Here is a 16,038-nt window from a genome sequence, read left to right as displayed (position 1 = left end):
AGTGTTGATTTTCTATAATAGCTTTTATTAATGCAATCAAGCTTTCTTTCATTCTCATTTCTATTCTTTCAATTGCTCTTGACATTGATTTTCCCATATGACACTAATAGTCTCGTCTAGCGTATAGAGGTGATGCAGTTGGTGGATAGTAATCGCACATACATCGGTTGCTTAGCCTTACGTTTCCCTTCCAAGGAATCTCATGAAGGCGTCGCGTAACAATTTTATATATATATATATATATATATATATATATATATATATATATATATATATATATATATATATATATATATATATATATATAGTGTAATAAAATTAAATTTTGAAACACAATGATCTCTAACCGGGATTTAAAACCAATTAGAATTTGGATCTCTAACTAGGATTTAACTGTAAGCATTTTGCCAGAAAGTTGATTGGCACAAATTTTAATCCCAATAAGAGTTGCAATCAATAATATTAAACAAAGAAATATGAGTAATTAAATAAAATATTACCATTTAAATTTATTGAATAATAATAGTACTCCCGGTTATAGAAAAAATCTTGTTAGGAAACGCTTCTGCTTAAATGAGCCTTATACGACGAGAATCCGGAGTAAAAGAATTGCACGGGTGCCCTATTTTCTCGCCCCTATTTAACTTGTACCCGCTTTTTAAAATTCTTTTAACTAGTACCTAAACTTTAAACAACTTTAGGCCTCCTCCTCCTCCTCCTCCTCTTTCTTCTTTTTCTTCTTCGGGTGACAGTGATTTTATATGGTGTTTGTGAATATATTTTAAGATAGTTTATGATGTTTTACAGTGGTGAGCTGCTGTGACGTTTTATTTTTTACTATTCCTTAAGGTTTCTTCTTCTTCTTCTTCTTCTTTTTCTTATTGCAAAATGGGTTCATTAGATTTATTGTTGTTTTGACAAATTGATGATTGTGTTTTGTTCTTGATGATATTTGAAAGTTATGTTTCAAATTTGAGCTCATTTGGATTAGATTTAGGTGTTAAATAGTATATTGGATTGTTAAAATTCGAAGAACAAATTTATGTTTCTAGGCATTTTGCACTTCAGGCCTGTTTGGCCTTAAGTGCATGAAAACATTAGTTGTACTTCAGAACCTATTAAGCCTTAAGTGCATCTAAAGTGTAATTTTTTCACTTTAGACTTATTGGCCTTTAAGTGCATGAAACCATTGGTTGTACTTAAGACCTATCTGACCTTAAGTGCATTTGAATTGTAATTTCTTTTTTACTTCAGACTTTTTGGCATTAAGTGCATAAAACCATTTGTTGCACTTCAAACCTATTTGACCTTAAGTGCATCTGAAGTGCAATTTTGCACTTCAGACTTTTTGGCTTTAAGTGCGTGAAACCAATGGTTGCACTTCGGACCTATTTGGGCTTAAGTGCATCTGAAGTGCAATTTTTCACTTTAGACTTCTCTGACCTTAAATACATGAAAATATTTATTGCACTTCAAACTTATTTGGCCTTAAGTACATTTTACGTGTAATTGCACTTTAGACTTAATTGGCCTTAAGTGCAATGCACTTCAGACTATTTTTTTTTTTAACTTCAGACCCGATAAGTTTGAAGTTGATCGTAAAGTGGGTAGACTTGTAATTTTTTTAAAAAGTGAGTATAATTTCAATTGTGACCCTAAAATAGGGTATAGATACAAAATACCGAATCCGGATTTAGTCGGACTATAATACACATATACCAATACCGTGTGAGAAACAAACAAAAGATACTATAATAATAGTTCTAGTAATAAGATGCAAAATGGGCAAGGGTCCATTGACTTGAGATTTAATTGCAATCCGTGGCAAGATTTCCGGAATTCCCACTTTCCCCAGTGAATCCCAGAAAATCATCTTTCTTTATTACTATTTCAGTAATAATAAAATTCACCAAAATCGAGATGAAAACAAATAAAAACGAAATGTAAAAAATTCGACAAACGTATATAAATGCATCCCCGGCAATCATAAGAAAAAGGGCCAAATGCTTCTCCTATAATTTTCCTGCAGAACCCCACTTTGCACGTTTGCATAGGTCAGTGTCTCTATGCTTCCAAATTTTATTTGTTTTGATCCACATATCTTGTGGGGTTTTGCCTTTTTTTTGCTACATTTAATTTTCTGGGTATATTTCAATCTAGTTTTTAAGCTTATGATTGTTGTTGTACTGTTAAAAGTCGGTAGTTCTTTTCTCTGGTACTACTGGGACCCAATGATTTGGGTATTGGATCCAAGGAGCTTCACAATTTTTTTTTTTTTTTTTTTTTTTTTTTTGGGTTATTTGTTATGTTCATGTAGTGATCATGTTTCTGTATTATTTGTATCATTGCGGGGTGGGGGGTTTGGAAATAAATATTGTAGTTGCAATTCTTTGATTTGCAAAAAGATGTAATTTTGATGGCTGTAAAGGTTTCTGCTACATATTTCTGTCTGAATTGGAAGTGTCTGTGAATCAATTATTAGTTTAAAGATTCTTCTTTTTAATGAGTTCTTTTATTATACTATTATTGAATCAGATTACTGCTTTCTCTGTATGAGTAATGAAGTAAACAGAAGTTTAGTTGATTGTTGACCAACAAAAAGCATGAGTGAGAAAGGATAAAGATTCTGAGCGAAATGGGCTAAAATAAGTTGCTTTTAACTAGTTTCAGGATATTTGAAATGCGGAGGGAAAAGTTCCATCTTTATGGTATATGTCTTTATGTTCATGAAGAAGGCTGGGCATCTAGCATTAAAAACTAGAAACAGCAGATAGTTGCAGTACTTCTGTTTTTTTTTTTTTTTGGGGGGGGGGGGGGGGGGGATTGTGGTCTGTTTAAAAAATAGTAGACTAACCAAAGAGTTAGTCGGTTGAGTCTGTTTAAACCTTCTGCACAAGACACAAGTTAGAAAGTAGTTCTAAAGCTAGCACGAAATAGAAAGTAAAGGACAGGAAATTTAAATGCAGTAAAAGAAGATGACACCAGGATCTTTATATTGGTTATGTAAGCCTACATCCAGTCCTCTTGGATTACAAGGTTTATCTTATTGAGCTCTTTTGTGTTTTGAGTTGACTACAGCCTTAGTTTTACTCACACTCACCAACAACGTAACTTTTGTTTTTACAAGCTCACCTAAGAAACTTCTTTCGACAAAACTTTTTCTTCTTCTTTATCTCTCCCTTTTTCTTTTGGTACACTAGTAGACAGTAGGAATACAGTGCTTTGTACGAAATAAGAAAAAGAGGTTTTAAGAATTGTAAGTTGTGTGTTTGTCCGCTGCTGCAATTGTGCATGCCTTGTACTAGCCGTTTGAAACCCTTCCATCAAAGTACTTAGTCATTAGTCGATTCATTATCATTGTCATCATTAAAAAAATCTTAAGCTAATGATTGATGCAATCTCTCAATTTGTGCATGATGACACTTCTCTTGCATATTTGGACATTTGGTTTTCTCTGTTTATTTTCGTTACGCTCTAGTGCTATCATGAATCTTACTATTTTTGAGGAGGTTGCAGTAGTTTAGCGGCTAGCGTAAAATTAGTCTAGCAAATCCTCTTAATACTGGATATATAGCCGAATGGATACAGAAGGATTCATATAGCCGACTCTTATTAATTTGATATTGATGCGTAGTTTAGTGACTGCTTGATGCTCTAGTGCTAAGGCCACATTGCCGTATGCTTATAACGGAGACTATGGATTTATGTGTACTTTCTCAGTATGCAACTAAGTGGTTTGATATTTCAAGAATATTGGGCTATATGATACTATTTATCTATATGGATCTGGCTACAGTTACTTACCCAACATGGGTGTGTATGGATATGTATCCTAATTTATGCGATGACCAGTTTGTGATGTTAATGTGTAATTAATGTGAAGCCTATGATTGTTTCATGTTGTGTCAAGCATACCGCAAGAATTGAAAATAAAGGAGAACTTCATTCTTGTGTAATCTTTTAGAGGGACAGCAGCTATTGTGATACATCATAATCACACAATTTTGTTGGCTTAAGTCTCTTAATCATGTTTGATGAGAAATATTTTCTAATCTATGCTTGCAAACTGTCTAATTTAAGATTTATTTCATTGTATCTTCAAATTATCATTCTTATTTTGATTTGTTCCCTTTTTTTGTTGGTATTTTCAGAGGAAAATCTGGCATAGTTCTATCTTTTAATGGATACGGATACTTCAGATGCTGAATCGACTAGTCGGAGAGCTGGTCTCTTAAAGGACCAGGTTCGACTAGTTAAGAGAAAAGATTGTGATCGATATGAGATTGTCTCAATACCAGATAATTTGTCATTTGAGAAAGGATTCTTCATTGTAATCCGTGCATGCCAATTGTTGGTTCAGAAGAATAATGGACTGATAATGATAGGAGTAGCTGGTCCCTCTGGTGCCGGAAAGACTGTATTTACTGAGAAAATACTGAACTTTATGCCAAGCGTTGCAGTTATCTCAATGGATAACTACAATGATGCTAGTCGAATTGTTGATGGAAACTTTGATGGTAAGAATGCATTTACCTTCTTTTCCCAAACAGTGCTTCGAGATGCCTCTGAGTATAGGTTAGAATTAGGTGAATGAGAGTGCAAAGGAAGCTGGTTGATAAGGAAACAACTTTTGAATTTCATCATTTCCTTTAAACATTTCAGGATTACACCAAATTGGTAAGAGTAATTGAACTCCGAATGATTGAATTCCTGCAGAAATCTACCCTATAAATCTTGGTAGAGGAGGTTCACGTCCAAAATTATACCATTGGAGCTCTTTTTTCCTTGGGAAATCCATGATTATTTATATTTCATTGACTCCACTTTTCCCCCCTTTTTAATGAATAAACAGCTGTCATCTTTTTCTTTATGAATTTAATTAACTAAGTGTTTGCGTAAGTATTGTGGGTGCCATAGAATATTGTCCAATTTCTTTGGCTTAATCTCAGACATCCAGCGGAATGAGGAATATGCTTATTTGGATCCGTAGCATATATATATGTATATATATATATATATGTGTGTGTGTGTGTGTGTGTGTGTGTGTGTGTGTGTGTGTGTGTGTGGGGACTGAGATATTTTCTCTTTGCTGTTTACCCTGAGATTATGTTACTGATACTGCTGGAATAAACTTAAGAGTTGATGATATGTTTAACAGGTCTTACCATGTTTTTGAAACAGACCCACGCCTAACAGACTATGATACATTGCTGAAAAATATCAATGATCTGAAGACTGGGAAGCCAGCAGAGATTCCAATATATGATTTCAAATCTAGTTCGCGAATAGGATACAGGTCCAGCTCCTTACTTTTAAATGTAAAAGTGTACGTTCTTATGTGCATTTAGCCATTTTGTGTACAAGGTACTAAACATAAACCAAAACAAGTTTGTACACCTGTTTTTGGACTGTGGACTGTATTAAGTGTTTGTTATCTGATAAATTTATCCGGAAAACATGTCTAGAAAATTTTGCATATCAATGTATTATCTTTTTATGTTGCATGGAATAAAAATATAACTTGAGTGCAGCTAGGTCACATGGACACCATATTTGCCTTGATATGCACGTGTTAACCAGTTACAGCATTGGCTTAGGTACTTTATATATGGCTTCTTCAAGCTATAAACCATCTTTAAATTCTGTGTATCAGTATTTATTACATAATCGTTTTGATACTCGTGTTTGAGTTTATGCAAATAGTTGTAAAGTGCCATGACTTTTTTTTGTTAGCTTTATAATAACGAGGTGGATCCTTGTTACTTGTTCTGCTTGGCACTTTGTGAATCCTACCAACTAGTTAAATCTTGCTTTATTTTTTCCCCCCTGTGCTCTACATTTTAGGCGCTTCTATTCATGACTCTTAATGGAGGGAGATTCTTTATTAACGTACAACGTCAAGCATTACTCTTCTCTTCTTGCTCTTGCTAAATGTTTAATGCATTATGCCTTTGCCCACAAACCTTCTTCCTCAAAATTGAAAGTTCTTTGATGTTGGTTCCTATAATTTTCTTGGATGAATTATCAACCCTTCTCTCTCAAATTGAAAACATGCATCTTGTACATATAGCATATTAGTATGAACTGAGCTTACACAATTTGGTGTCCTTCAGGACCCTTGAAGTCCCTAGCTCCCGCATTGTGGTTATTGAGGGCATCTATGCTCTGAACGAAAAGTTGCGGCCTTTCCTGGATCTTCGCGTATCTGTGAATGGTGGAGTACACTTTGATCTCGTTAAAAGAGTTTTACGTGACATACAACGTGCTGGGCAGGAACCATCAGAAATAATCCATCAAGTATCTGAAACGGTCTGTTTCTCCAAATCATAACGCAAAGAAAGTTTGACTAGAATCTGTTCTCACACTCCCAGCTACAATTTCTTATGCAGGTTTATCCAATGTACAAGGCTTATATTGAGCCTGATCTCAAAACTGCACACATAAAAATTATCAACAAATTTAATCCTTTCTCTGGATTCCAGAGTCCTACTTACATTCTAAAGGTAAGAGTACTAACTTGATTTTAAAACCTCCTACATCTGGTTTTAGAGGATTATAGCTTCTAAACATTATATCTTAAAGTTCTGAGAAATGACTGATCTATTCTTTTTTCCTTACCTTTTTAGTCATCAAGGAATCCGAAGACAGAACTAATCAAGTCTGTCTTGTCTGAAGAACACACTGAGAGTACGGAACAGATTTATGACATATACCTTCTGCCACCTGGTGAAGATCCAGAGACATGCCAATCATATCTGAGGATGCGAAATAAAGATGGGAAATACAATCTCATGTTTGAGGTATGCTCCTTTTTCATAATGATGGATCCTTTTGGAAGAATGACAGGCAATGAGCTAGATTACAGTCACTGTCAATAACCTAAAGCTTTAGCGTCATTTGGCTGAATAACTCAGAAGATAATGAGTCTCATTCATTTCATGCTCATTCTACTTTGGGATGGATAGAATTCCATGCTATGGGATCTACAGGCACAACTTTAAGTAAAAGTGTAATTTTATTACTGAAGCACTGTACCGAGATAGTACAGTGCGGAAACAACAGAAAGAGAAGCCGGATACGAATCGTATTGTATCTGTAAGGATCCAAAACATGTTCCAGCATTATGTCACCATTAAAATTAAAATCAGCATTACACCAGGTTTGTAGATTCTGAATACATCTATATTTAACAAGCAAAATGTTCTCCTGCTTTCCTTTGAAGCATCTACGATTCCTTTCCAACCAAAGAGTCCATATTATTACTTAGAGGATCGGTTCTCCAAATCTTCTGCTGCTTCTTCCTCATCTTCTGATTTTGCTAACTGCATAAAGCTTTTACTTCAAATTGGCTGGCTCAATATGATTTGAATTGTAGGAATGGGTCACTGATTCTCCATTTGTCATATCACCAAGAATCAGTTTTGAAGTTAGTGTGCGTCTTCTTGGTGGATTGATGGCTTTGGGATACACAATGGCGGCCATCCTCAAAAGAAGCAGCCATGTATTTTCTGATGAAAGGGTCTGTGTGAAAATTGACTGGCTTGAACAACTGAACCGCCACTATGTGCAGGTAAAGATATTTTCTTCACTTTATTCATCTCATTATGATGACATCCAAAACTTATGGTCTTGTCGAGGGGGTTTCTTTTGATGTTCGAATACAATCGAGCTACTAGGGTGTAATTCAAATGAGTAAATGTCCCTTCAAATTTGATTTCCATTGTGTGGATACGGTCATTCAGTTATACCCGAGCAACAATCGCCTAACCACAAAATGATTTTATTCATTAACTATAGAAGGCTTGAAAAATGCATCGAGTCTGCGGGGAACCTTTTTCTATTATTTCTTGCGGTGTCCTCATAATCATACCTATAAAAAACGACTGTTTATTAATTGTTCAGAATTCAAAAAATCATAAAAATAAAAAATTTAACAAGTCTAATATTTTTTCTCTTCTCATACAAGAATATTCAATTTTTAAACTTCAAGTGAGTACCAATTACAGAGATTTTCTTCTGGCAAATGAAGAAAATCTCATATTCATATGCTGAAGGTTGAGTATATAGTTGTCTCTTTTTTCATAGTTGATAAACTAGAATGGCAGGTTGTTTCTTTGGAGTCATAACTGAGAATGTTATCTAAACTTCAAAGTTCAAATATGCTAAACTCTATTAAACTTTTCCTAGGTCCAAGGAAGAGATCGTGTTGTTGTAAAATGTATAGCTGATCAGCTGGGTTTGGAAGGCTCATATACTCCGCGTACATATATTGAGCAAATACAGCTAGAGAAGCTTGTGAATGAGGTTATGGTATGATACCTTCCTTAGCATTTGTGATGCACTGTCCCTACTTCTTATCCCTAAGCAGATACACAATTGCAGGCATTACCAGATGACTTGAAAACAAAGCTTAGCCTAGATGAAGATATTGTCGCAAGCCCTAAAGAAACTCTCTCTCGAGCCTCGGCGGAGAGAGTATCATGGAGAAATAAGAATATCAGAAGGTGCAGCACTTAATCCATTTCTTCCATACCGTCTACTTGTTTATTCAATGATACCTTCATCAATAATAAACTGAATGATGTCTTGTCTGTGGGCAATAATTTCTTATTGCTTAAAGAGTTATCTTCTAGTCAACCTTCGATAGCTTCAGCAATTTGTTTTTGGGGCTGCTTTCATGAAAGGAAGCACATATAATTTTGCCTGAGAAAATTGGAAATTTGGGGGGGGGGGGGGGGTTGGTGGGAGAAAGAGTTGAGAGAGTAGAGGCAGGGGACCAGGAGGTATCTTCAGCAATCATATGTGCACTTGACCGATCTTCTGAATGCTGTGAACATAGACGTGACTTGCGGGAGTTATTTCATGAGAGAGCTAATGAAACAAGGATAAAACCTCATTAAGTGTATGTTTGCGCTCTGATGGGAGATTGTATGTATACGCACCTTATGAATGATTGAGTTTATGTTGAAAGAGAATATCATCTTCAAAGTATTAACTCATTTTATACCTTGTCAAAAGATATTCATTCTATTAAGCTTTTTACTCTTGTACATGAGTAAGTCATTCTTTCATTTTATCTGCAATGAACTGCTCTTTGCACCTGGTAGGGTGTCTGACAAGAAAGCTTATCCTTTTAATAAGCAAACGAGGGAATTCATTGGGTTGTTAGTTAGATGCAATTTGCAATTTTACCATAGGTGTATTACACTAATCTCTATTCCTTTTGATTGTTAATTTATTTTCTACATTAACATTATCATGTCACTCATACATCGTCTGGCAGTACCTCAGGACATTAGCACTTCCTCTATTCCATGTTATGCGACACATTTTACCTTTTTAGTATGTTACAAAAAAATGACACCTTTGGAAACAATTTAACTTTAAACTTCTCATTTTACCCTTATTGACATGATTTTGTAGCCATATAAATGGCATAGCATGCTCGGGTTGACAAGTGGGCTTTTAATGTGCTTAGAGGGTTCTTTGTAGCAATACTACGAAATCTCATATATGATAACATTTCCCTTATTTGGGTACGTGTGTTCAAATTTCTTCTTCGTTTTTATATTTCTTGTTGAGCTCAAATTTCTACTATTAAAAAATATTTTTAAAATTATAATATCTTGCAATATTCACATATAGTTCAATGAAAAGGTTAAGCAAAAACATTCAAGAGCATAGGAGGCTGCTGACTATGGAATGGTATAACCGTGTGTAGGCGGTTATCCGTTACCGAATGGACGAATAGTATCTCTGCCATATGTGCAAACCGTAGCTGGTTCCAAGCCTGGACAAAAGGGAAGGATTGCAGTAGGTTGATGAGCAAGATGTAGATGACTCAAACTAGTGTGGGACTAAGGCATAAATGATATAATATGAAGAAACAGCCAACTGGTAAATTGTGTGGAAAAATTGGTGTTTTTTTCTCATTTTAATTTTGGTGCCAGTTCGGTCTTATTGTCAGTCATTCTTGGATTTTGGTCAAACATGTTAACACTGCAGTAGACCTTGGGGAAGGTGGGGTTGGACCAGGACAGTACAGGAAGGTGGGGTTGGACCAGGACAGTAAAATAAAGAGCATAGGTCTCAAAGAGAAGAAACATGGATGGACGTTACCCTATCTCCATTTGATGTTGGGGCAGAGGGTAGCCGGGTAGGTGGGAACAGCTGAAGTGGATATGATTCTTTCATTTTCTCTAGACTTGTGATGGTCCTGGGAAAGATTTTGATGTCAAATTGATTTGTGATTGATGTACTTTGGCAGTGGATTGTCACATTCATATTCAACTAACAGGGACAAAAATCTATCAAATGTTAGTTCTGATTATCGGAGGAATGACATGAGTGCGGAGTCAGGAACAAGATTATCAAACCAGGTGCAATGATAAAAAAATATTTTTTTCTATAGGTACAGTAAAGCACTTTAGCTTTTGTAGGTACTACTCAATTCTTTACATGACACTCTTCAGTTTTTCATTGTCTTTATTCCACAAGGGAGCGGTCACACATTTATTGGAGCAAATTTCTACCTTGAATGACCGGATGGATGGCTTTACGTCTAGAATGGAAGAACTTAATTCCAAGTTAAGCAGCACAAGGGCTTCTCCAAGAAACAAACGAGCTTCTCCAAGCACACCAACTCTGGCATTAGAAACTGAAGTGTGCAATGGATCTGCCCCTACTTCCTATTTCATATCTGGTTTGGAGAATGGTTCCTTGACTGGGTCCATCATGCCTAATTCCTCGTCTTTTGCTTCCCTTACAAAGGAGTCTGCGTTTATGGAAGAGGTAAGTTTGGAAATTTAAATTTTATCTAGTTAAATATGCATAAAGTCTTAAGATAAATAATTGAACAAATTTTGCAATTTATCCTTTTCTGGTCTTCCTTTTATTAATAAACACATAACTGTTTTACATAAACACGTAATCAAAAATTAAAAGATTATGTAGTTTACAAACAAACAATACCAAATTACTAATAAATGATCGTAAAGACAATGTAATTATATGATCATGTATTTATAAATATACTAATCCTTTACAATAGCCAAAATGGCAATGAGGGAAGAAATTAAGAACATCATTAGCAACATAGCAATTTGGAAAACACAAAAAATGAGCAACTAACCGATAACCATATACGTAAAGTAAATACTCATATTACCTCACAAAAGAAATGGCAAACGGCAATTTGTGCATGATTGCATGTGAGAGGAGAAAGAAAGAAAAGGGAGACAAAAGACGATAAGGAAAAAGAGGAGAAAAAGTAGCATCAAATAATAACAATCAGGGAGCAACAATTTCCAGTAAAAGGGGAGATAGCATCAAATAGTAAATTTTTTCAACCAAAGCAATTCAGCTGAATCCAATTGGCTCAATGTGATTCGGGGGTCGGGGGTCGGACAGATTGCACTTTGTAGTAGATTTAGTCCCTTATATATGGGTGAGGACTTGAGAGTTCTTTTGTTACCCGAATCGAAAAGATTATCTTTCAAAAAGATAAAGGACAAAAATGTGAATTTACCTTTTTCTAGATGTCAAAGGGTTACTCCTTCTAACTGTTACAGAAGATAATTAATTTATTATCAGATGAATACTTCAATAAAACAGTATCAGATGAATATTTCCTTATTACTGTACATTGAATTTGTTGCCTAACATATCTTAACTTCTTGGCTTTTGTTCTTTTACAAATCCCTTTTTGTACAGATATCAAATATTGCACGTGGACAGCGTCAAGTTATTCATCAGTTGGACAACATTAGCAACGTTCTTCGCGAGAGATTAGATGAACAGTCTCGACAACGAAGAACAAATAATAAAAGAGACAGAATTGATATGGATCCTATCAGAATACCTCTCATCTTAACATTAGCAGTTGGTGGCCTGGGAATCCTCTTGTTTAAGAGCCTGCAACACCGAAACTGATTCTTCGTCCTAATCTTTTCTAACTGTAGGATTTTTCTTTTTCTTCTACTCCTATCTTACTCTTTTATAGAGCCCATGCAAGTATTTTTGCTTGTTGTACCCTTCAATCGGGATAAAATACTGCTCATGGATCAAACTGATCTGTGATTTTGAGGCTAAGAAGGCAGAATATGATGCTTTCTGATTAATGAGTTTTGTTAAAGAAGGGGATGAATTGGCAAATTTTGTAGATTTGTGGGGTTCATTTAATAAATATGTTCTTCATTAGATGTCTCGGAGTTTTAGTCTGTATAATTTATGTGTGTGATAGTGATAAGATTAGCAGCCCCGTTGCTTATATATTTCATATGCATTTCTAACTACCTTACCTGTCCAGGGAAGGAATTGAGGTCGAGAAAATTATTTTTGTTTTCTTTTTGGTCTTCCACAGTGTCCAATACTCACATTAGGGTCCCACTCAGATTGGGGTACCTAGATTCGTGCCGTGGAAGGTTCATTAAAGGGGGGAGTGCTTTCTATCAGGATTTCTTTTCATTCCCATGGCTTGAATTTGACACCTCTGATTAAAGGTGAGGGTGAAGGGATCCTATCCATTCCACTACAATCCTTTTGCTTTCAATGTTTTGTTCGTGAGACGGGGGAACAGAAGTTTTTTTACTCTTGTGAGAAGCACACTAATAAATTTTGGTCAAAACCTGTGCAGACCGTTTGGAAAGTGTAAAAGTTTCCCTTTAATGAAGTTGGAGCGTAGAGTAATATTGAGATGACCTGGTATGGAATTTACGATGTTTAGGATCACCATTTATCCAACACATTCCCCCAAGATTTAAAATTGGAAGTCTGTTTACATCCTTAATAAATAAAAAATATCACCTTTAATTCAGTTGAAGATTTTTTCGTCTTTTAATTGTTCCGTGCTATCGTTTTTTCCTTTTTCTGGAATGTAAATGCAAGAAAATATTTTCCCTACTTTTCGGTGCATTCTATCTTCTAATATTATTGATCATACATCCAAAAATTCAAAATTTTTACTTTGCTACCTAAGATGTATTTAGGTCAAGATATATTGTTTTCTGGCCAGATTTGCACACTAGTAGATGCATTTTTAGAGATGCAAAATTTTCAATTTAGAACAAGATTAAACTAACAGACTGAAAAATAATGGAAATCGATGGCAAATATTAATCTAGTGATGCAATTTTCTACGGAATAGATTTTGTTACTGTGGAATCACCATGCATTTATTAACAGAATTTGGTCCATCTTCATGATCACATTACATTTGTAGAACCTTAACTTTTTCACTTTTACTTGGATAAATGATTGTGTTATTATTAGAGTAAAATTTACTTTACCCCCTTAATCTTTAAGGGTTGAGAAACAATACCCCTCACATTTTGAATGGGAAAGGGATTCCCCTTATGTAATATTTTTTTGGTGAGAGTTTCTTTTTTAAGATAAGGATTTTTTCTCTCTCTCTATCCTTTCAAAGGTGAAGTATAATATTTTTCATCCAAACCAATACTTGAATTTCGTTTTTCTTGCTCGTAAAATTTAAGATATTTTTCTCTTATATTGAGGTCATTAATAAAATTATTGCAATAAAGAAAAAAATCTTACATACAAAATTCAAGAAATATGATGAACGCACATTCACCATGGATGCTTTAGCATTAATTCAATTTGAAAGAAAAAAAGATACACTGAAATAGTCAATCCTCTAACATATATATTAGACGGAAGAATTGCTGCTATGAGTATTAATTTATTTATGTATTTTCTTTATATATTAAAATTATTATACTAAAGCCATTATTAAACTTTACTTTTTTGATAATATCTTTATTTTTAAACTTTATTTATTTCGACCAAAAAAAAGAAAATATCTTTATTGAACAAGAATTATAGTGGATAATGTCACATTTGAAAATTTATTATGGAGGCATTTTTGCACTACATCATATCTTAAACTATGCGGGAAGAAGGCTAAAGGGAAACTCCATAAATTATATAGATCCTAATTGTTTGTTATATCTTGCTTTTGGCTATAATGAAAGAACTTGGTTATTCAAAAAATTATCTATTGGAAAAAAAGATTTTTATTAAAAAAAATTGTTTTACGAGAAAGCTATTGCACAAAGGGTTCCCTTTCCCATTCAAAACATGAAGGAGGTATTGTTTCCCAACCCCGAAAGGTTAAAATGGATTTGACTCTTATTATTATAATGGATTAACTAGGTTATACTCCAAGTATTTGGATATATCCATATATTCTTAATGAATGTTTGTATTAAATGTCTTTTCACGCACTAATTATTATGCATAGAAAATACAAATACATTTCATTATAGAACAGTGTATTTGAAGATTGATTCTGTTGATCAGGTACAAGAACTAATTACTCTTATTTATTGTGACTTTTGATGGATAAAAGTAGAGACACTATAAGCAATATATATAGTAGTAGTAGTCTAATTAACGTTAAAATCAGCATGTCCCAAGGTATAAATTCTCTCTTTTCTTTTCTTTTGGGATTATTAGCTTTAAGCCTAAGATTCGTCTACTTCTTTTAACAGATAGTAAAAGAGCTGTTGTGGAAGAGGATACAGAAGATACTCAGTCGTCTACCAAGAAACATTTTAGACTGTATCCTTGAGTTCTTGCCGGTTCAAGACGCTGCTAGAACTAGTATTTTGTCAAAAAAATGGAGATATATTTGGGCCATGCTTCCAACTTTGATGCTGGATAAGCACTTTTGCAAAAACAAAATGGCTGTAAAGTCTCAACCTGTCTTCAAAGAAACAGTAGATGAGATTTTGTTACAGCATATTGGAGACATTGTGAAGTTTGATCTTGATGTTTCAGCAACACATTTGCCTTCAAATACATTTGTTGATAGATGGACAGAAACGGTGTCAAGGAGCTAACTCTTGACATGTCAAATAATAATACTTACAAGCTACCTTCTTATATATTTGATTGTCCAACACTGAGACATTTGAAACTCTTCAATTGTGTCTTCAAACCACCAACTTCTTTTCTTGGCTTTCAGAAACTTACTAACCTCTATCTGGAAAAAATAAAAGCCCCCCTTCTTGTCAGTTTGACCTTGAAGTACTGTCTTGGCACTCAATACCTGAACATTGTTGCATCACGGTTGAAGTACTTGGTTGTTTATGAGAGTCTCCATCTAGAGCTAAATTGCTTTACAAACTGCAAAAATTTGGTTAAACTAGTACTTTTAGGCAGGTTTGTTGGTAATCAAAAATATGGTGAGAGATCAACTCTGGAAAAGCTTCTTAGGTTGCCTACACTTCAATTGGATTTATTTTTCCTTGAGGTAAGAAATTGATATGTAGTTTTACTTGGATATCTTGTAGGGATATTATTCCTGTGATTCTAATTATTGTATTTGCTCCAAAGCTTTTGAGTGCACACACAGTTCCTAAGGGGCTTCCTGTTGTGCTCCGCTGCGTGTGGGTTCTATCGTTAAGTATAGACTTTGGCAAATTGGATCAGACTTCCTTCACGCTACAGCTAATTAGGGGTTCCTCTAATTTGATATTTGGGTAAGAAGGGTACACGTGGTTATGTATATATATAAACATGAGAAACTATTTACCAAATGCAGATTAGGCTTTTAAACCAGCTGATCTGTGGTTTGAGGTTAGTAAGGCAGATTGATGCTTCATCTTTTCTAAATTGGCAATTTTGTTGAAACTTGTGGGGTTCCCTTATTGTATTTGCCAAATGTGGAATAGATTTTTAATTTCTCATTAGAGGTGTCACTATCTGCAGATTTCTCCATTAGCCACAATTAGATGATCCTTATTTACTGATAAGGAGTGTGTATATTCAAAAGCCTTGTGAGATCTAAGCAGCTGGATAATAAATTCACCAAAAGGGCCAATAACAAATGAAACTCCGTTGATAGATCCACAAACAAGGCATCAATATATTCTATCAGTGAATCTGTCTCAGGAAGTCGTTACAATGTTTTTAACAACAATAAGTAGATTAATAAATGATAACCTTGTTTGGTTCAACTAATGGTCAGATTCAAGTTGAACTGTAACAAACAGATGAATATCCCCTGTTTGTACATTG

At 34.5% G+C, this 16,038-nt stretch overlaps 1 protein-coding gene and 1 pseudogene across 8 annotated transcripts; both read left to right on the top strand.

The window, feature by feature from the left end:
* Positions 1-1,810: 1,810 nt before the first annotated feature.
* On the top strand, positions 1,811-12,200 carry LOC104105802 (inorganic pyrophosphatase TTM2-like). Of its 8 annotated transcripts, none has more exons than XM_033658573.2 (12): positions 1,813-2,054; positions 4,152-4,517; positions 5,182-5,296; positions 6,114-6,309; positions 6,390-6,503; positions 6,627-6,800; positions 7,376-7,570; positions 8,188-8,310; positions 8,383-8,504; positions 10,298-10,379; positions 10,498-10,791; positions 11,713-12,200. In XM_033658573.2, exons 2-12 carry the CDS (start codon positions 4,181-4,183, stop codon positions 11,929-11,931), a joined length of 1,971 nt encoding a protein of 656 aa, XP_033514464.1. In that variant the 5' UTR covers positions 1,813-2,054; positions 4,152-4,180; the 3' UTR covers positions 11,932-12,200. The 8 variants fall into 8 exon arrangements, 7 of the variants coding, with proteins under 7 accessions (XP_070055826.1, XP_070055827.1, XP_070055828.1 ...); XM_018774010.2 differs by having other exon boundaries at positions 1,814-2,054; positions 10,322-10,379; XM_009614193.4 differs by having other exon boundaries at positions 1,814-2,054; positions 10,268-10,379.
* Positions 12,201-14,423: 2,223 nt separating this feature from the next.
* Positions 14,424-15,487, top strand: LOC108946776 (F-box/FBD/LRR-repeat protein At1g13570-like; annotated as a pseudogene).
* The last annotated feature ends 551 nt before the right edge of the window (positions 15,488-16,038 follow it).

The sequence above is a fragment of the Nicotiana tomentosiformis genome, chromosome 4, assembly GCF_000390325.3.
Source record: "Nicotiana tomentosiformis chromosome 4, ASM39032v3, whole genome shotgun sequence".
Taxonomy (NCBI): Eukaryota; Viridiplantae; Streptophyta; class Magnoliopsida; order Solanales; family Solanaceae; genus Nicotiana; species Nicotiana tomentosiformis.
The sequence above is the reverse complement of the archived record's forward strand: the minus strand, read 5'-3'. Positions and strand labels throughout refer to the sequence as shown.

Coding starts and splice junctions, on each gene's coding strand:
- LOC104105802 (XM_009614193.4), top strand. CDS start 4,181: ATGGATACGGATACTTCAGATGCTGAATCGACTAGTCGGAGAGCTGGT. Junction 6,801..7,375: donor AATACAATCTCATGTTTGAG/GTATGCTCCTTT, acceptor TTTGAATTGTAG/GAATGGGTCACTGATTCTCC. Junction 7,571..8,187: donor TGAACCGCCACTATGTGCAG/GTAAAGATATTT, acceptor AACTTTTCCTAG/GTCCAAGGAAGAGATCGTGT.